Below are 20513 nucleotides of genomic sequence, written 5' to 3' on the forward strand. Positions count from 1 at the left end.
TTATAGGTAACATGCATTACAGGGAAAGCTCTAATGCAGTACAATACTTCCATGGTTTTAGTAGCATGCTAACACAGTGGTTTATTTTACAACATTATGCCCTTTACGCATGTGCATTCTAAATACTTTGCATCATTCTTAAGGAACTACACAGTCCCATGAAGAGCTTTGTGTTATGTGCACACATTTCCTGTAATTTACAGTGATTCCCACTGCCTTACTCTTCTAAGGAATGCATATAAGACAAGCCAAGCCATTAGATGACAGGTTTAGTGTTTCTCATTGAATGCCAAACTTGCCACCAGAGTGGTGTCATTTTTAACAATGTTTTTTCTTTCATTTTTGATTGCTACCCTCGAAACAGAGACAGGTAACTACTCTTTTGGTTTACAAGGTTATTAATGTAGCAATAGTTTGCATGGTACTAATCTTTTCAATAATGCCTAAAGGGCACAAAGCTTATATATTATCATTCATTAAGAAGTTATATTGCTTTTCTACATTTCATTAGTACATGTACAGTATAGTATCATTTTCATACTAAGACAACTCATAGATTCTTATGGAAACATATTCCCTTACACATTTGAGATTATGAACAGGACATACTTAAATGAATCCATTTCATGCATTGATGAGACATTTTTAATAAAACACCCTCCATTCCTTTGAACTACAAATAGTACATTTATTAAAAAAAAGAAATAGGAAATAAAAACCTAACCTGCATGAGTCAATTAGCTGCTCTTTGGCTGTCAGACATTAGAGAAAAGATTAAAGATTAATGTGCTTAAAGAGTTCAATATTTTTTCTATACCACATACCACATAACCACTGCTGTATGATAATGTGCCCTTATAAAAAACAACAACTTTCTGCCACATAATTAAGATAACAAGTAAATCAATAAATGTCTGAGATGTACAGTAGTTTTAAAATATGATAACAGTTTTAATTAAATGGTTGTGTGACCTCAGGTCATTTATAGGAAAAGGAAGTGAAAATGTTTTTAGGTTTATGGAGAGCTCACTGAAATGAAAATGATTCAATTAATTTTAATCTGCAGTTAAGCAAGCTTCTTTTAGATTTAATGGATTAACGTATGTTTTTATGTAGGCTGAAAACAAAAACAGTGCATTATCCAGTACTCACTGTAATGCTACCAAAGTAAGAAAAGAGTGCCTTTCTATAATTTTTAACCCTATTATTTTTTCCCCAGCACTACTTCTTGAACTGCTAAAATTAATACAACAATTGCTTATGTTGAAAAATATTTTAGAACTTGCCACACATATGTTTTAGGCAATAACTGTTACTAAAGTTTTAATTCTGAAACAGAACAAGAAACCATGTGATAATTATCTTCCTGTGTGCCCCACACTGAGCTACTTTACACATTTGGGGGTACGTTTTGACTTGAATTTCTGGTGTTTAGATCAATTAGATTGACCCAAGTATAGAATGTCACTCCACATGCTACATGCAGATTATCTATGAAAGTGAATATTAATATGTAAATAATGAAATGGAAATTAGAATTCTGCCATTGCTACCCAAAGAAAAATAATTTATCTTTCTCTTTGATCCTAGTGTTTGCCCTGAATAATTGAAAAGCTGTGGGAACTGCAATTCTCTTACTGTCAGCACATTAAAGTGTTGAAATAACACATACAGGACACCAAGCTTGAACTGCATGAAGAACAACATTATTAATATAGTGTATTGTTTCAGCTTTGAATAAAGACATCCTGCTTAAAATCCTAACTGACTTCTTAGGTGATTATATTTGTTAAACTTCTTGGGTCTTAATTTAAAGATTATCAGTAGTTCTTATCTACTAATAAACATTTTGTTATGTGAGTCTGTTAATTAAATTATAAAGTGTCCTGTAGCTGGATATTTCACCTTCATCTACTGCAAAACTGTTGCAAATAACCACAATGGGTCATTAGTTCTAGGTTCTCAACTCACACCATCAGAAAGATGAGGTTCAGGTCAACAGAAAATAGATATTATTCTTTTATAACACCTAATTTCTATTAATAACAAGGCACTTCAAATAAAACAGAATTAAATCTAATTTGTTAAACTGTCTCTCTATGATTCTGTTATAACTCTTGTATGTGTGTAAATTTCAAATCTCAAATGGGGGTGACTTGCGTGTTTGAGAAGTTCTCCAGTGGATCCTTGATTACTTGTGTAATCAGTACAACATTCCAGGCTGGTCTGCACGTAAATTACTTGCCATACTGGTACCGATCAGGTATTTTAAACTCAGTTCCTCCCAGGACTCTGTATATTCAGGGCCAGTCAACGTAGTGGTTGCTTAGATGGTATAATTGTTTGACAAATTGACACAATGCAGCAGCTGTTTTTCTTATCTCTTCAACATTTTGCATGAAATTTCCCTTGAATGAAGTGCATCTGTGAAGAGGTCAAGTTCAACGTGAACAAAACATTAAGTGAGTGAACAGAGTGATCTTGTAAGATCAAAATCAGAAGAAATGAACTAGCAGAGCTTATGATTCTTGGGAGAGGAATTGAACAACCCAGAACACATTAAGAGTGGAAAAAAATATTTAATACTCCAGTCTTTGTACAAGTATACCCCCCCTCCCCCAGACATACAACCGTTCCCAGTTCAACACTCATCTTTTATTTTTTATTCTTGTCAGATTGAAGAAAGGCATTTGAACCTTTAAAGTAGTTTAATTCAGTTTCTGATGTCAGACTATAGCAGTTCCATGCGTACATTAAACCCGTGGTAGAAATGTGAAAACTCAGGTACTTATGCAAGCAAAGCATATAAGGCAATCTTAAGGTGGGAGTTGGCGCGCACAGCTTTCCAATTTCGCAACTCTCCTGCTAAGTTCTCTTTATGGTTGTTCTCTGTCTCTTCTCTTCAGAGACTTTGCCTTTGTAGCCAGTGACAAAGACACCTGCATGCTGAAGTGCCATGTGTTTCGCTGCGATGTTCCTGCCAAGGCTATTGCCACAGCTCTCCATGACATGTGCTCCAAGGTGATCACAACACAGTCTGAACTGCTTTGCGGAAGTGAGGGGAGTCCCTGTAACTTGAAAACACTCCCAGCTCTAAAACATCCAGCTCCAAGAATGACTGGAAAAAAAATTTCAGTCATGTTTCATTTTGTCCTTTCCTTGCGATTCCAGTGTACATTTGATTGGCCTGGCATTACCTACAAATCTGTCCTGCTTTTTTCAATGTACTTATTATAATGGCAATGCAATGTCTGCTGCCTGCGATTGAATAAAGCAGTGGTCTGGGATTGGAAAGGTGAGCTCACATGTAGGCGGCAGGTCAGGATTGCCCGGTGAGAACAAGCAGGTGGGGGAAGCAGACAGCCAGGCGTTTGCAGCAGGGCGGAGGAAACAGGCAAATCACAGTCCAGGGTCACAGTCCAAACAGGCGAGATTCAGAACCACGTAGACAGGCAAGGCACAAAGAGGAGTCCATGGTCAGGGTCGAGGTAAGCACAAGGGAAAATCCAGGGGTCAAGGTCAGAGGGAGCGAGGGTCAAGAATCCAGGGTGAGACACGGCAGAATTCGGGAAACTAGGAACGAAGTTAAGTGATAGGTGAGCAGAGGCATGGCTGGCTACCACGATAGTGCTAGTCTACTCTACAGTGCTCCAGTGGGCGTGAGCATGACAGATTAAGACTATTATTGCTGAAATAGAGTCGAATACTTCTACATGCTGCATTCAGTGTAAATACAATCTGTTTATTATAAGCAGCTCACAAATTCCTGAAAGCAATATTATCGTACTCTGCAAAATTAACCTTTAAGACCCATTTGAATCTATTCTGCAGAGCTTCCCAGTCCTTCCTAAACTTGTTCATGGTGCTGTTTGCTGAAAGTTGGGTAAATATGTTAAAGAGCAGTGAAATTATGTGACCATACTGTATACACATGTGCCCAGATTGTTTCATACAACATGTATTCCCCAAAATCAACCCTTTGATGGCACAATCATTGAGGAAGCATGGTAATTTAATAGTTATTGTTGAAATTGACCATATTTTTTAAATCTTTAATTGACTCAATTAAGTCATTAAGGTGAAAAAATCCCCAAATCCTACAGTTTTTAAAGACTAGAGGTTGACTTTAATGGTCTATATTTTAATAATATTTACAAAAAAGGGAGCTGTCTTTAGCTTTCAAAATCTGTACTTTTTCTTAGATCATGGCTGAACGCGCATCGATGCACCCCTCTATGACCAGGTCTCTCACCATGGAAAGTATCTCCCCAGAGGACTTACCACTGCAAGGTAATGAAACTCCAGGCTTAAGAAGGCTCAGTGTATTTTGGAGTAGTGAGGAGAGGCTAATGAGATTACAGAGGATTTATGACAATCTCTTATTACAGTGACAAGGTTTTAATGCGAGGCCAGTTTGCTCCAAACGTATTTGGTCAGTGTAAAGCGCTCATTTTCGGTTTATGTGAGCTTGAATGCTCGTGGAATTATACAGGTGCATCAAACAGTTTCACTTTTTACAAAGCTTTGAATATGTTTTAAAGTGCACAATGGGGTTCATCCTCTCCCATCTGGACTTTATAACATTCATAACTCTGATTCCTTTTTGACTGGTAATGTTTCCACTAAGTTATTTCCATTTTCTGTTTCATCCTTTTATCACCCCTTTCTATGAATCCAGTGAAATTAAATTCAGCTGTTAGTTGGTTTCTGTCGTTTATTTGGTTTAATAGTTTATTTTAATATTCAATAATGTTTAAGAATATTTAAAATTGAACTAGCTAAATATTTTCTAGATGTGTGTATTTTCCATTTTAAACATATTTTGTAAATAATCACTGAATCAGTAATTCTTGACTTAAAACTGAAAACAAATATTGAAAAAACAGAAATCTTTCAAACATTATGTTATTCTACCAGAAAATCTGACTGCGGATTGGAAATTGTAGCATTAAATTTACAGGCAAATTTCTTAATAATTAAGAATACAAGTTCTTCAGAAAAGGAAATGACTCTCCATTAATTTACTGTGTGAACTAATGAGTTGATGAATCGATTAAAAGTGCCTTTAGGTTTGGAAAAACACATTTGTTTCTTTTTCTGAGGAGGCTGGGAGCAAAGAAAATGCCAAGGACCATTTTGAAAGACGGCTGCTCTGAAAAAGGTCCCTCTTGTGGACATTGGAGGTGTTGCAGATTTGTAAATGGCTCTCTTCTATTTTCACAGTAGATTTCCTGGATGCAGTGAGACTGAGTGTACAGAAATTTCAGGTACTGTACATTGGACACCAGCCTGTCCCCAGAGCTATGGGTAAGTGTCACGAGTTTGATGATGATCTGCTATTCCATACATTTGAATTTGACATTATTTCCAACATCCCAAACCACAATTATTCCAGATGTTTTTTTAAATAGCAACTTCTTTATCTTGCTAGATTGTCCAGGTGAACTTAGAATAATTCCTCCACAGGTTTCAATGCTTTTGAATTAAAACTTTCAAGGTTATCATTAAATAGTTTTTGTGTGATCAGTGAAGGCAGGTGTTCATGTGCATGTATGTTCATTTGCAGGGATGGAAGTGCTGAACAGAGCAATTGAAAATGTCACAAATTCAGTTGACAGAGATGAATGGGAGCCCATTACCATCCATGTGTCTGACACTCTTTTGTCACTGTGGAAAGGAGAGGTGAATTATGTCAAGCTGTGAAAAACTAATTAAATAGTTTTTGTTGTGTTTTTCTGCATGTAGTTGTTACAGTAACACTTTCATAATTTTTTTAATTAATAAACACATTTCAGATGATGATAAATCACAATTTAAAGAATATCCCTAAAAAATTGAAAATATAGTATTCATATTCCATGTAGTTTTGCAACATTTTGGTCAGAGATGCAATTGTGTATGATAGACCACAGAATTTCTTCTATCCTCTGATACAGTTGTGATGCACAATTTAACTTCCTTTGTGGTGAGTTTCATATAAAATAGATCTCAAGAAAGGCTCTGGGTTGTAACTTTTTCCACTTTCCCTGTCAGGACGGTGACGACCCGTTTTGGGAATGCCAGGTGAGGTATTTGACCTTCCTTGGTGTGGGGCACGACACTCACACATTTGCAGTCATCATGGATGCAGGGCGCCAGCGTTTCGAGTGTCACGTGTTCTGGTGCGAGCCTGATGCTGGAAGCGTGTCCGAAGCAGTGCAGGCGGCTTGCATGGTGAGGACTGCTAGGACCGAACAAGAGATAAGTCTCTATAGCGCAAAGAACGAGCAGCCACTCATTCAGCTTCCAGCAGTGTTGGGTCATGTTTAGGAAATAAAGTGTTTGACCTTCATACTGTACCATAACAAATGTTCCTTTTCTGCCCACAAAGATCATGAGTAGTTAGCGAAAACATGAAATAGTTCTTATTAAAGCTCTCAATTCTCAGTCTTTACTGTATTTCAAGTGTTTTCTACCATTGATCTGTGTGAGATAAGTATTATCCATCCATCCATTTTCTTACAGGTAGGGTAGTTATGGGCACAGGCTGGGATACACCCTGGATGGGACGCCAGTGTATCACAGGGCAGACAGACACAAACACACTCACACCAGGATCAGTTTTACAGAAGCCAATTAACCTACCAGCATGTCTTCGGACTGGGGGAGGAAACCAGAGCACCCAGAGAAAACCCACACGAACATGGGGAGAATATACAAATGAGCAATTAGCAATTATTAATGCTAACCACTGTGCCACCATGCCACCCTGTTCTCGTTCTTGTCCTTGCTGTCATCCTTATCCCTCATGTCCTTGTCTGAATGTGGTGACATTAATTGCTGAATTCTAAAACAACTGATGTTACTCATAGTGATCATTTATGGATCACTCAGATCTACTATACCCGTATAGATAGCAGATCAGGGATGCGGCAGGTAGTTCTCCGAGGATCCTGTGCGTAGCCGTGAACTCTGCGGGATGCAGAGGCAAACAATCCAAAATCATAATCCAGAAGCAAGGTCGATAGGCGAAGCTAGAGCTCAGTTAACCAGAAAGAGCTGAGACAAACGGAGAAGACAATCCAAAGGCAAAATCCAAAAGACGAGATCAAAAGGGAAAAGTTAAGTCCAAAAACCGAAAAAGCCAACAAGAAAATAACTTGCACTGGAAAACACTAAGAGGCTTTTCAATAGTGAGCAAGGTTTGGCGCGTGAGGGAACTTTAAATACTGAAGGGAGAGGAACGTGGTTGAATAATTGGTTCAGGAGTGATCTGTGGTATCTGGTGGCTGTGAGAATATGATGGGTTGAGTTAGGAATGTGAGCGTGAAACAGTGGGTTTAGGAATGTAATGGGGTTTGCGAAGACATGATAGTAACTAAGGGGTGATATGCACAGTATTGGACTTAATGTGTTGCTTGAAATGATCAGATGCATAGATAGGGATAGATATCTGATGCATAGATAAAATAACTAATAAAGATAATATAATTATAGAATGTCTTAACTAATTAAATTGAACATGTACAGTAATTACTTTACACACACACAAAGAGGATCAAACGCTGTTTGATCCTCAAGATAACTACTTTTCATATTAGTTATGTTAATAAATACATCTGTTGTCTATATTGCTGTCCTAACAGTGGTTTTCTTCTTCTGCAGGTTCAATATCAGAAATGTTTGGTGGCTCAGACCCCACCTTTGAAATCAAAAATGTCTCGAGCCAGCACCAAGGTGAAGCGTGCCACCTCCATGGACAGTTCGTCCTTTGCCCCCCGTCGCCGTGGGAACTCCCCACCAAAGTTTGGGGCCTCTAGCATGAAGAAGGGGGTGCTGGCCTTCTTTGAGACCTTGAGAAACAAGCAGTCAGCAGTACCTATGCCCTAGCCGCTGTGGAGAACAGAGAGAGAGCAGAGACAGACATGTCCTGCCTTTGTCTTTAAAGTCGGAAAAGTCCAGAACAGGATGGGATTTTAATCCTCCTACAGGTGATAGCCTCATCCACAGGAAATGCACCGAGCACAGGGACTCATTTTGCCTGCTTTTAATGGGACTGTCAGTTTTATTGTCTCTAAAACGATTTACATATCTTTACAGGGCACATTTCAGGTGCAATTTTAATATGAAAAAAAAATCAAGGTGCTGTTTTTTCACATTCCATACTTCTCCTTCAGTGGCTCCAAATGCTAAGTATGAAAAAAAATACAAAATGATACTTTAAAGGTGAGTTAACATGAGAAAGAAACAGGTGTATAAATCATCACTGATGAGCGGGATGACTTTAGGTGAAGTGTGGAATATAAGAGACTGCTTAATGCAACTCCATTCCCCACATAAAATCTATATATAATTAATAATCTGTCAAATCAGTGGATATGAAAAATACTCTTTATTTTTGCATAGTATAGGTTATAGAAAGTGTTTACACTAAAACATAATTCATCTGAATCTCTGTATTGCTGTTGTGCTTCGACACTTTTCTTGACGTTTACTGAAGGACAAGAACGTCTCCCAACCCAGAATTTGTTTACCTTTTTGTGAAAATTATATCTGGCATTAAATAGGTATACAACTGACCATTGCAATACAAATAATCATTAGAGTAAAGTGGGGATCTATTTCAACCGAGGTTAGTGGACAACCCTAGTAGGGTTTATTTCAATATATCAATTCATGAGCAACTCTTAAGTCAAGGCCTAACGTTTGCCTTTGTTTCTCAATCCATATATCAGCACCATGACCATTCTGGCAAAGGTGACAATTGTAATGTGTAGTTGACAAACTACAGTAAGGACACTTATGAGAAGGAATACAAATTTAGACTAAAATGGCATATTTTTGAATAGTGTATGTTGGTGCATGTGCTTTTTTTTCCCTTCTTTGTCTGAAGTATTTTCTGATGACCCTATTCACATCCCCTGAATGTGTTGATAGATAATTGCCAATGTTCTGGGGAACTTTTAATTCTACAATGAATTGTTTTTCCCTGAAAAAGTGTATTATAAAGCAAATTAACTCAGGTCTCCTTATTAATATACAGGTAAAAAGAATGGTAATGACTGCATTCTGGCATGTATAAACATGTTTATTGAATTCCTGATTAAGGAGAATTATATGAGATGCTATCACTATGATTTCTGTCTTAATTTATGTGGTTTTGCTGTTTATACTACCGGTAAAAATTCTGCAACATATTAGCACAACAGTAGAACATGTATGGATTTGATTGTAATTTTTTTTTATTGTAAGAATACATATTCAAAGTGCAGAAGGGATCCTATGCCCTGTGCTTGTTTGAACAATAAACTGCTTGAAAATACACTATTGAATGGTAACGTTTTTGCATCAGCAGGTACAATAAGTGACCACACACTGTACTTTCAGACGCGTGATACATGTACATTATAGGACAGAGCTTTAAGTTACCTGAAACATAGTAAAACCAAACGCATATTGTTTTCAGTACTGACTCACTACTTGTTGAGCAGTTCTCTTTTATTCTGGAGCTGCCGCATTTGTTACAATACTAAAAGATAAAGTTAAGTTGTTTTGTTGTCCTTTTTTTTGGATTGGACATGGTATGTCCTATTGCAAGTATAGTATGTCCACAAAAACCCCCAAACTCATGTGTTCAATTGATGTTTTGGGAAGCTTTCCATACATTTGATCTTCTTCTGTTTACAAACTTTCTGTTTTTATAGGACTATTGAAAAGAGATTAGAAAGAGCTACATGCTACTGCATGTCCAAGTGTAAGATTAAAATATACATATTTTTTTAATATGATTTTGGAATGAACCTCTCAAGGAAATGTACTTTGCTTCTCCATTCATAAGGACATACTGTAAGTATTCTTCTGAAAAAGAACTAATTCATTATATTTCCCTTTTGAACAAATGTGTTTCAAATGACATGTTTAACAGTAAATGAGATTTTTAAAAATAATTTCTTAACAGATGTCCTTATCCATGGCAACTTAGAATGCATCCAGAATAAAACAAACTAATCAAACTATGATGTTTCGTCACAGCCCAATCAAGCTAGCTGTCATGAATGATAACAGTTAAAATACATTGTAAGCTGGCATCGTGTACAGCAGATCCACACTATTGGGGCTCTCTCTTCTGCCACCTCTAGCGTATCCCAAAGCTCTGGTTACAGTCGCTGTACACATCTATCAAGACAAATAAAACATTTTTTTCCAATTGGCTTTGGTATATCTTGAAAGCTAAAAATACCACAGAACATTTTCAAAAGCACAGCGCAGATAATAACAATGAGACGGAAACACAAAAGTAAGGTACAGTCATAGGAAATTGTGGGTTGAGAACTGACATTTGTCTAAGCATTCTTACTCAAATGTTGATGCTAGACCTACTCCTGCATCTACCACATGAGACATGATTGTTAGGAGATCGTATTTCTTACTAAAGTGTTCTGCAGTTTCTTGGAAAATTAAAAACACTCAACAATATGTACAATATAATACTGCAAGGGAAAAGAGGAATGAGGTGAAAGCAAAGCTAGATCTTCATGGCTTTATTATTATTGCAATCTCACTATTTTAAACTCCATGTGCTGCCTTTAGTTCCTGTTTATTTATAATATCCAACTTACCATTATACGAATTGTCTCTGCGTAACATCTCATAGTGCACACTTTCATAATCTTCCTCCATTTCATCCCCTTAAGAAAATTGCTGCATGTTAACACTCATGATTCTTTGCATGATGGAGCAATTGACTATTTAGGTCCATACACAGAGTCCATAACACAGAGTCTATACAGGAATTAAGATGAATGGTAACATCAGGAACAAAATTAAGAAAGCAACAAGTTGTTTCAAGCAGTTTTTATAGGGTCTTTGGGATTTCTATAATAGAGAATGTTCTGCTTGGAAACTTGCTGGGCACCATTCTTGTTTAGAAAAATGAAAATTGTCTTAATAGCAATGAAAAACAGAACAGCCTTTAAACAACATTATTTCAAATTATTAAAGGTGTTTCGTTAGTAAAATGTATTTTATTTCTGACATTTGATTTGTTTCCTAGGTAAGGCCCCTGTGTCCCTTGACTTTCAGGAACATTATTAGTCATACCTTATGTTCCTTAAAAAAACACAAGGTTGCCTTGTGTTGAATAATTGATCTTGTTTTTTTTATTATATCCATATTTCACAAGGAAATTATTTCCAATAATTATAATAATAAACCAATATACTTTTCAGTAGTTCAGCCAAATATTAATTTATGTGACATAAAGGCTAAATGTATCAGACCAGAAGAAGGATCCACGGCTGAAACATTGTGTTTTCTTTCTTCTCTTTTCAGCATGGAATGAACCTATTACTTGTTCCTTTGCAGCCTACACATGCTGACGCAGCTACCCACCTGAACTAAATGTTTCATAGTTTAGGTTTAGTATCAAAGTTGCCTGGCTGAGGGAACACACCAGTCCATTACAGAGCCTTAAATAAGCACCTATTCTCTGATTGCCAACTGTTTAAACCTATGGGTTAATTAGACTACTACATGTGGAGAATGAGGGCTCAGAGTCATGCTCCTGTGACACACTCATCAAAGCTATTTATCCTTTCATATGCTGCAAGCTACAGAGTGCCTTACAGTGGGGAGGCTTGGAGAGGTTCTTTGGACTTTATGCCAAGAGCCCAGCAGGTCACCAGCGCATCTCTATTTTCTCAAATCCAAAGAAGATCCAGGAAAAGTAATGTCCATGCTAAAATCCTGATCATTGTCCACTTCTGCATTCCAGTAATACTTGGCTAATGACATGACCCAGGGTCTGTCCTGCAACAGAGGGGTCAGAAGGCTCATTACCCGCCCTGGGCATGCTACCATAACCCACTAAATGAATTTGGAATTTAAGCCTGACCTTAAGAAACAATGATGCTAACCTGAAATGCTGTTTTGGAAGGCGTTCGTGAAGACTTCTGCGTATATATGCTCATCACCCATCCTCTGACCAAGATTGCTCCGACTACAAGTGCCTCCAGTCCTTGCAAGAATGAATTGAGAGAATCAACAAACATTGGTCATTAATTAGAAACTGTATAATTATCTACTGTATTGAATTAACAGCACTATTTAGTGAATGGTTTTTCAGTGCTTACGGCAAACTACTGTACATTCAGTACCGTATACTGTCTATTCAATTGAGATAGTGCTAATTTGATTTTGAGATGTTTATTGGATTTAAAGGACATCAGGATACTTCAGATTGCATGTTAATCAACCACAGGCATACAGACGTGTTCTAATATGCTTTGGCTGACATTTGAGATATAATTAAATGCTATATTCCAAATAGCGCTACTGCAGTGAAACCGCAAATGTAAATATTTTGGGAAAATTATTTTAAAAAAACACATTCTTGTTTTTTATCATAAAGAAACTTCAACATTACAAACTCTTTGTGCAGATGGAAACTTTCTGTGGGAGAGTTTATTCCGGTGAAGATAAGATACAAAAAGGGACCTTTGATTTTGTGTGTCCATATTTTTCCAATCCATAGATTAAAATAAAATCTGATGGATTGATTTTTTTATGTTTCAGTTACTTTTATAGTAAGATATTTCCTAGTTCTATATCTTCAAATTTTAAACAGAAAACAACAGTCACTACACTGGGTCAGTAGTGGCAAACTCACTACAGTATGCTTTATTGTCAATTATAAGATCTAAATAATATAATTGTTAATTTGTTATGCATGCATTAATGTGGCATTCTCTCTTCAATGATTAGATTTTATTTTATTTTCAGAATTCTCCATCATTTCCTATTAGTGTGTAATCTGAGGTTGTGCAACCAGTTTCATGACATTATGTGAACAGTACACCTGGGTAGATTCCACGGTTTGAAAATGAGTGCCATCGGTCTCACCTTTGCTGATGTTGTCTGTACTTCCAGAAGAAAAAGAGTAATGGACCGAGGAAAATGGAGGTGACACATAGTGCTGTGATGGTGACAGTAGACAGCAGAGATGATCTTTCTATCCTTGACTGCTCTTTAAAGGAAACTGTGGTTAAGCCAGCTTGAATGTTCAGACTGTCTGAAGGTCTTGTATTTAGATGGCTCTGTTGTGCTTGTAAAAAATAAATAAAAAGAAGAAAAATAAAACTGAGCAGGAAACATATGAATATTCAATATGTCTATTCATATTATAAGATTACTCTTTTTACAGTGCTTTTTAAGAAATTGAGAAAGATGTGAATAGGCTTTCTTTCTTAACCTAACAAGCTATGACACTAAATGAACACAATCTCAACATGAACAACCATAATGTTCCTTCCATTTCATTTTGTATGTTTGAATCTATGTATTTATGAAGTTGCCTCTTTTCTTTATCAAACCCCATGTACTCCCATTAAATATTGTTATAATTTAGAATAAAACAGGACAAAAAGGTGTAACTTGATTGCCAATTTGAGGCAAAATATGCCGAATTCTTTTGAGAAATGTGCAGTACAGTATTTTCTACATGTTGCAAGGAGAAATGTAGGAAAAATGCAAGGTTCAGACCCACTACAGTATTTACCAAAATGTTTAGATCAATATTCACATATATTCATTCTTAACTCAGTTTCAGTTCAGTTATCCTTGATCTTCATTTGTTCAGGTTGCAAAACCTCTCTTCAATAAAAGACTGATCACTTAATCATATCTTCAAGGATTTACAGTAGAGTGGCAATTTTCATATAAAGCCACAGATGACAAAAAAAAAATCCAGAATTCAACGGAGAGATTAGATCTCACACCATCCCGATTTAATGCAAACCTCTCATTTTGAAGTTACCATGCTGTTATAACCTTCTAGAGGTGACCTTATTTCAAAGGAGGTTAAAAAACATGTACTGTATGGCAGCTACTTCGACACACAGGAAGCAGCTCAAAGGCAGAGAGAAGCTTTCAGCAAACAGTTTACTCACATAACCTCACAACATTTGAAATTAAAATCTCAGGCACACTGAAAATAAGTGTTTCACTGTATGAAAAGGTTACGATTTCCTAAGGCTTTTGGTATTACACAGGTCTGTAATGATTAGGAAAATCATGGTGAGAATTTAGCCATCAAAGCCTTACCATTGGTAACTTTGAGATGTACTGTGTGTGTTGTTTCTATTTGATGTAGATTATACACCACACACTGGTACAACCCCTCATCTTGGTGATGGATATCTTTGATGATAATGGAGAAGTGAGGTTGCTTAATTTTCCTGGACTGAAAACTTATCCTCTTTGCGTCTTGTTTTACGATCAGCTTTTCTGTGGCTGTGTAGGTGATGAGCAGCTGGTTACACGTTGTATCGGAGCATCTGTACCATGAAACTCCAGCATCAGGGTTTGCATTCCAAAACCTGGTCCCTACTTCACAAGGGAGCTGAACTGTAGATCCAGCTGTGCAACTGATTTCAACTACATCTGTTGAAAAAAATAAGGAGCAAGGATAACACAGATGTTAAAAATAAAAATCTAAACTATTTTCCATGAAACTGAAGGTTTTTGTCCATACTGCATTTGACGCTATTCCTGAAAGCTGGCTGAAGATACCAGGTAAATTATATGATTTCATTAGTTTATTAAGTAGTATTTATTTATTATTGACACATAAGGTTTAGTGGGTGCTTGGAGTCAGCAGAGAGCTAATTTAAAATCTATTTCTGTTTTCCTTACAATGACACAATACCGTACTTGAACTGTCAGTGATGATTACAGTGCAATTTCAGATCCATGAAGCACATTAAAAGCTTATTTTTCATAATAAAAATATAATTAAGGAAAAATAATGATTTTTGAGTCATTTGTGCTTTCAATTAATTTTGTATAGGATGTGGGGACAAACATTTTCCTAATTTGTTATACTGTAGATCTACTGCATATTTTGTTAATGTATTCGGAGTAGAAAATGCTTTTAAAATGCCATAAAACAATTTGTAAAATTAATTTAGGGAATGTGTTCTTTACTTTTGCTTTACTGTAATTTTAGATGTGTTTAATGTTTAAATGACCTTAAGTAAAGAAGAAACGTCACTAATATACAGTAGTATCTGTTGGATTTAATTATCAGGAAAAGTAGATATAAATAAATTAGCATATGAAGCAATTCTTTATAAACATGATGTGAACTAAACAACATTGTGAATCTGACAAATGCTTATATTGTAAAATATATGAAGTGCAATAAAGCAAGCAAAATTAAATTGAAAAATACTTAACACCTGTAGATATTTCACATATTGTACATAAATTATTCAGAGAAGGGATAAAATCCAGATATGTTAAAATACTTTTTTTTTACATTTTAAAATTACTTTGTATGATTATCTGTTCTTACCTGAGACATGCTGACAGACTGTCTGGTGATGAACTAATATTAAAAAACACAAAATCACTTGGTAGATCATGATGGAAATGTTGAGGTGTTGACGGAAATCACTAAAAATGTATACAAAAAGAACATAAACAGATCCCTGTAAATGGTGTTCACTTATGCTTATTATTTTTCAGTCCAGAGACATAAAGATAAATATAAAATACATTCCCTAAACAGATATATAAAATGTTGTCTGGGTGTCTCTTATGAAAGTAGTATTAATCACTCATAACTTGTTGAAGGTCAAATGGAAAGTGTTCACATCAGTAATGACGTCTGAGATGTACAAGCACTGAGTGTAAGTACTGGATGTATTTTCAGTGGTTTGCATGACCACAGCTATAGCACCTGGGTCACTCATTGATTTTTTTTCTCATATACACAAACTTTGAACAACCAATCCCGTGGTTCTAAAGTATAGCCGGAAACTCTTCCCCGGAATCAAAACAACCGGTCAGGGTTTACAGCTCATGGATCCCGGATATATCGGGTGAAGCGGTGATTTGGCAGGAAGTGCAATGGCAGAGTTCTACGTTAAACCAGGTAAAATCAAAATACATTGAACTGAGTTTTAATTTAAGTGGGTCGGAATGTATAACAGGACGTTAGTGTAAAGTTAATAAAAGATCACGATTCGTGTTTTACTTTTACTTTCAGTGTTGCTGAAGTTTTTCCGTGTGATTTTATTAATGACTATTGCAATTGGAGGTTTTGTTTTTATTAAATGGGAAGATAAAGGTGTTATAAATGTTTTTGTTATGCATTTGTCAAGTGTGAGTGAGAAGGTTTCAGCACTGCAGTCTAGCTTCACTGTTTGGATTCCTTTTTAAAGAGTTTGATTTTAGTGTTTCTTTTGAATATATGTGACAGTTTCAGAGACGAAACTTTAAAAAAAATACATTGTAGTCAGTTTTGGATCGGGGTTACTTGCAGGTAGGGTTACAAGCTTCTTCTGCTTTAATTTTGAAGTCAGGGTCCAGAACGTTTTACAAAGAGTAGAGTACAGAGGCGTTTTGCGGACTGAATACTTGTGTCGATTTCTTGCGTTTCAAACTTAAACGGTCTTAATTTAATGAGCCATTTCAGTTTTGCAAGGGAATATTTAAATATCTTAGTTTCAGTTACATTCTTTGGTTTGCAGGTAACCAGGAGAGGGGCTGGAATGACCCTCCACAGTTTTCCTATGGCTTACAGACACAGGCAGTGGGGAGCAAACGGAATCTCTTAAATAAAAGAGTACCTCCACCTCAGCTTGACGCGTCACAGGGTGAGTATGGTGAAGCCTAGACCTTCATTCGAATGTGCTCACATCAGTCTGTAAAATTGGAAAAGTCTTTTTTTTGTGCCATTATGTTGTTAATTAAAGGTTTTAGTAGTTTGGTACATCAACGTAGCAGGTGAGAGATTGCCATCTGGCCCATCTTGCCTGTGTGGTTTGCTAGTACCTTGATGCTAAATCCTCTGATCCATTTCTTAAGGAATTTCATGGAGGTAGGGAACTAGTTGCATTCTTCCAAAATACTCTGTGTAATTATCCTCTCCTGGATATTTGTCTTCAACACTCCTGAGCTGAATTTAAACTTGTGTTGCAGAGTCCTTGTATTATTATGATAATAAGTTCCTAATATCATGTACAGGTGGTGTTTGGTATTTCCTCACACTATATAGTTTAAGAAATTGAGGAGTCAGAATAAATTCATAGCTCTTTCCCTTGCATTGGTTGTTCTAGTTCTCACTCATCTGATACCTAACACCTTAAACTTGTCTATGTAAAGTTTCTCTTGTATGGTGTCTGCTCAGTGATGAATTTTGTTTTGAGTTGGAGTATTTGCAACTTAAATAAAAATCCAAATTTGATCACCTGGATGAAGAAATAAAAATAAAACCATGAATGACAGCCTGCCAACAGAATAATTGAAACGACCTCTTTCCTGTTTTCCTGGCATTTTCGTAGCTTCTGTTCCTAGTGGAGCTCCGCCCCCAGTTGTGCCTTCTGCTCCTCCCTTGAACCCATTGGCTCCTCCCCCCTGTGGAGTGGCAACACGTCCTCTGCAATGTCCTGCAGTGAGTCGCGCTGGACCTTCTGACCCTGCAGCTGGAGAAAACGAACCTGATGTTGACGATGTCATGGCACAGCTCAGCTGGGCTCTGTCAGCCTGCAAACACACAGTCAAGGTCAGACGACGGCTTTCTGAATGCTATGTGGAAAACATTTTGCCCTGTTTCAGTATAAATATACCCAATACAAAGTATTGCGTGGTTGCATGTGAAATTTTAAAAAACAAATATAAATGCCATGGTCAATGTGGTGATGGAGTCTGCTAGCAGAATCTGTATATTACTCTGTACCCATATAGTGGTAGGAGCTGTGAACTCCTGCTGAATTCACATGCTAAACTCTAACCTTCACGCTTGGTTTAGCACAGATGCTTCTCCCTCCCTGTACTGCACTTCCATCTGCTGTACTAAACTCCCTGAAGGGGAATGTTTATACTAAACTCTTGATAAGGAAGGAATGTTTTAAGTGCTTTCTGAGTCCTGGAGTTTCTTGAGAAAGCTACCTCAAAGACAGGAGGGGGAGGGTGTGGAGAAAAGTATATATAAGCTGTGTAGAGCCATATCCCTTCTGAGCAATACAACAATAAGCCTGAAATGTGTTGCTCCTTGTATGCATACAATAAAACTTGGCTTGACAAATAGACATATTCTGCATTTCTATAGAAAATATCACATTAATATGTTAATAACATTACATGTTATTTTGTGAAGTGAGTCTTGATTGGATTGATCAGAGCCTGAGACACTCTCTCTGTTTGCAGAAGCAAGTTTGTGATGATGTCGGTAGGCGGTTGAAACTTTTTGAGGAGATGTGGAGAAACGGAAAGCTGTCCCTTTCTGTAAAGAGAAGAATGAACCTTCTTATTCAAGGTATGAGGGCTGTAACACAGAAATGTGTTCACACCTGTTGACGTGCATTTCTAAGTCTTCCATCTCTTCATCCACTTTTCATTTATACGTCGGCAACATGTAGAATTTAATTTTCATCTTTCGCCTTGATGTGCGATTGTATTTTTTTTATACTTGGCAGTGAAACATTTACACCTAATCCTGTCCATGGTGGCACTTGTTGTTTTACAGAAATGAAGAGACAGAACTGGGACCTTGCTGATGAGATGCACCGCTCTTTGATGGTGGATCATGTTAATGAAGTCAGTCAGTGGATGGTAGGAGTCAAGCGGCTCATTGCAGAGATGAGGAATCTGCCCCTTGAGGCTCTCAACAACAAGTCACAAGAACAGAGCTCAGAAGAGCAAACAAACGTCAAAACTTCATTGGACTGAGAAAAATAAAACAAATGTACTTGAATGGAGGAAGTTTTTTCACTTGAAAAAGTATGGGTTCTACTTTTTTGGGGGTTAGAAATTGAATCTTGAAAGCTCCTTGAAAAACTTGAAGCTGCTGTTTTTTTCCATTTCAGTCTGGTTTTGCAGGTTGCACATCATTCCAAATGCTATCAGATACTGTAAAATATCTTTGTTCATGAGGAAATGTGATCTATTTCTCTTTGCTGTGTGGTTCCTCACATCATTATCTGCCATCTCTTGTAGCATGTAGCCATTTTATGAGGATAAAAATATTATTTCACTTTCACATTTTAGGAAAACAAGTGAGCTTATCTTCCTTATTTTGAGTTTATACCAGTTTTTAACTAAAATTTTGCAACCTATGTGTAACGGGCAAGATCTGAAACATTTCCGTTGTTTAGACCACTGACTCTCCTGGTCATGGAGGGCATCCATGTCTTCTGGCTTTGTTTCCTCCTGGACTGTTAACGACTTTGTATGACCTGATAGTTTACTTTATCTACTTGTCTTACTACTGTTTACAGTCTTTCCTTGTTGAGAATTCTAAGTGACCTGTAATATGTGGTAGACTGTCATCCTTCAGGACCAGGAGTGAATATTACTTCTCTAGTCCCTTCTCTGTCCACTTGGAGATAATGTAAATGAATATTTTGTAGGCATTTAGCATAGCAGTACAGTGAAGTACATGGATTGTCATCTTGCTTGCCTCAGTATCCATTTGTTATAAAGAGGGTTGCCATTTAAGTTTTTATTTTGTCTAAGCTCTGGTATAGACAGTCGATTCCCAACACAAACTGGTCATCATGTCTGCTTATTTCCAGTTTTGTATCTGGTGTATCATGTCATGAAATAAGCAATCCTCATTATATTGTGTATTTGTGTCTTACAGTATTATGTTGTATCATAACTGCTCACTGAAATATTTGAGAAATATCCTTTTTTAAGGGCTTCCCCATGGTTGTTTACATTTTTTGTTCAAAATTAGGCATAATTTCAATCAAATGATCAACATGCATACAAAAAAATGTAGAATAACGTTGTGTACATGCCTGATGCTAGATTTATGTATTGAGGAAATGGTTCTGAAATATTCTGTGCTGGATGAATACTTGCATTAAGCTGCTTTATCAAATTATAAGAAGGAAAACATTTAATAAATCATTAATCAATACATCATCAAAATACAAACCTCTAACATAACTCTTTCTATTGCTCAAATGCTTTATAGAGCTTTTATAAGAGATGCCCAATATTTCTTAATGGTTAATTAAGAAATATCAGTACATTAAATGATCAGTTGAAGTAATCCTGATTTGTTTTTCATTCCCATTAACATTTGATATAATCCAGACCATTGTCAAATTCAGTATGAGCCTGTTCATGTTTCTAATATTTTTAATGTGTATGTAGATGCATTATTTTAGTTCTTTTAAAGATGCTACAGGTTCAGTTTCAAGGAAAGAACTATTTTTTTATGTTGTTATATGATTGAAAACACACTATTACCATAGTTTTGGTTGTAATTCCAGAACCCGTAGTAATGTTATTAAAAATAATGCTCCAAAGCTAACGAAATGTATGCAACAATGTAAAAAATACTTTCAATTTCTTAAGTCACTGCTCACATGTCGTTTTATCTTAATTTCTACATCTTTGGGACCCTTTTTGTTGCAATGGAAATGGGTTTTATTGTTTTACTTTTACCATTACAAAAACGATTGCACTTTATTCCAAGTATTAAAATCTATTTCTTAAAATACTTGCTGACACATTTTTTT

At 36.4% G+C, this 20513-nt stretch overlaps 3 protein-coding genes across 5 annotated transcripts in view; 2 read left to right on the top strand and 1 right to left on the bottom strand.

Annotated features, from left to right (window-relative positions):
- Nucleotides 1–9303, top strand: part of apbb3 (amyloid beta (A4) precursor protein-binding, family B, member 3) — a 36849-nt gene extending 27546 nt beyond the window's left edge. For 2 of the 3 annotated variants that reach the window (XM_069196105.1, XM_069196104.1), the window contains exons 8-13: nt 2907–3021; nt 4203–4290; nt 5224–5307; nt 5567–5682; nt 6034–6213; nt 7645–9303. In XM_069196105.1, coding sequence (XP_069052206.1) covers nt 2907–3021; nt 4203–4290; nt 5224–5307; nt 5567–5682; nt 6034–6213; nt 7645–7869 — 808 coding nt within the window. In that variant the 3' untranslated portion in view covers nt 7870–9303. The remainder of the gene's footprint in view (nt 1–2906; nt 3022–4202; nt 4291–5223; nt 5308–5566; nt 5683–6033; nt 6214–7644) is intronic. The other variant, XM_069196106.1, reaches the window with a different exon arrangement.
- A 132-nt stretch (nt 9304–9435) lies between these two features.
- LOC107077701 (uncharacterized) lies at nt 9436–15716 on the bottom strand. Its single transcript, XM_015349829.2, has 6 exons — nt 15332–15716; nt 14080–14418; nt 12880–13081; nt 11895–11995; nt 10599–10667; nt 9436–10155 (listed from the first exon to the last, which is right to left on the bottom strand). The coding sequence occupies exons 1-6, from the start codon at nt 15399–15401 to the stop codon at nt 10115–10117; spliced, it is 822 nt and encodes a 273-aa protein (XP_015205315.1). The 5' UTR covers nt 15402–15716; the 3' UTR covers nt 9436–10114.
- Nucleotides 15717–15797: 81 nt separating this feature from the next.
- Nucleotides 15798–20494, top strand: sra1 (steroid receptor RNA activator 1). The gene is made up of 5 exons (XM_015349830.2): nt 15798–15913; nt 16512–16637; nt 17325–17545; nt 18190–18298; nt 18509–20494. The coding sequence occupies exons 1-5, from the start codon at nt 15889–15891 to the stop codon at nt 18709–18711; spliced, it is 684 nt and encodes a 227-aa protein (XP_015205316.2). The 5' UTR covers nt 15798–15888; the 3' UTR covers nt 18712–20494.
- The last annotated feature ends 19 nt before the right edge of the window (nt 20495–20513 follow it).

Source organism: Lepisosteus oculatus, chromosome 11, assembly GCF_040954835.1.
Source record: "Lepisosteus oculatus isolate fLepOcu1 chromosome 11, fLepOcu1.hap2, whole genome shotgun sequence".
In the NCBI taxonomy this organism is placed as follows: Eukaryota; Metazoa; Chordata; class Actinopteri; order Semionotiformes; family Lepisosteidae; genus Lepisosteus; species Lepisosteus oculatus.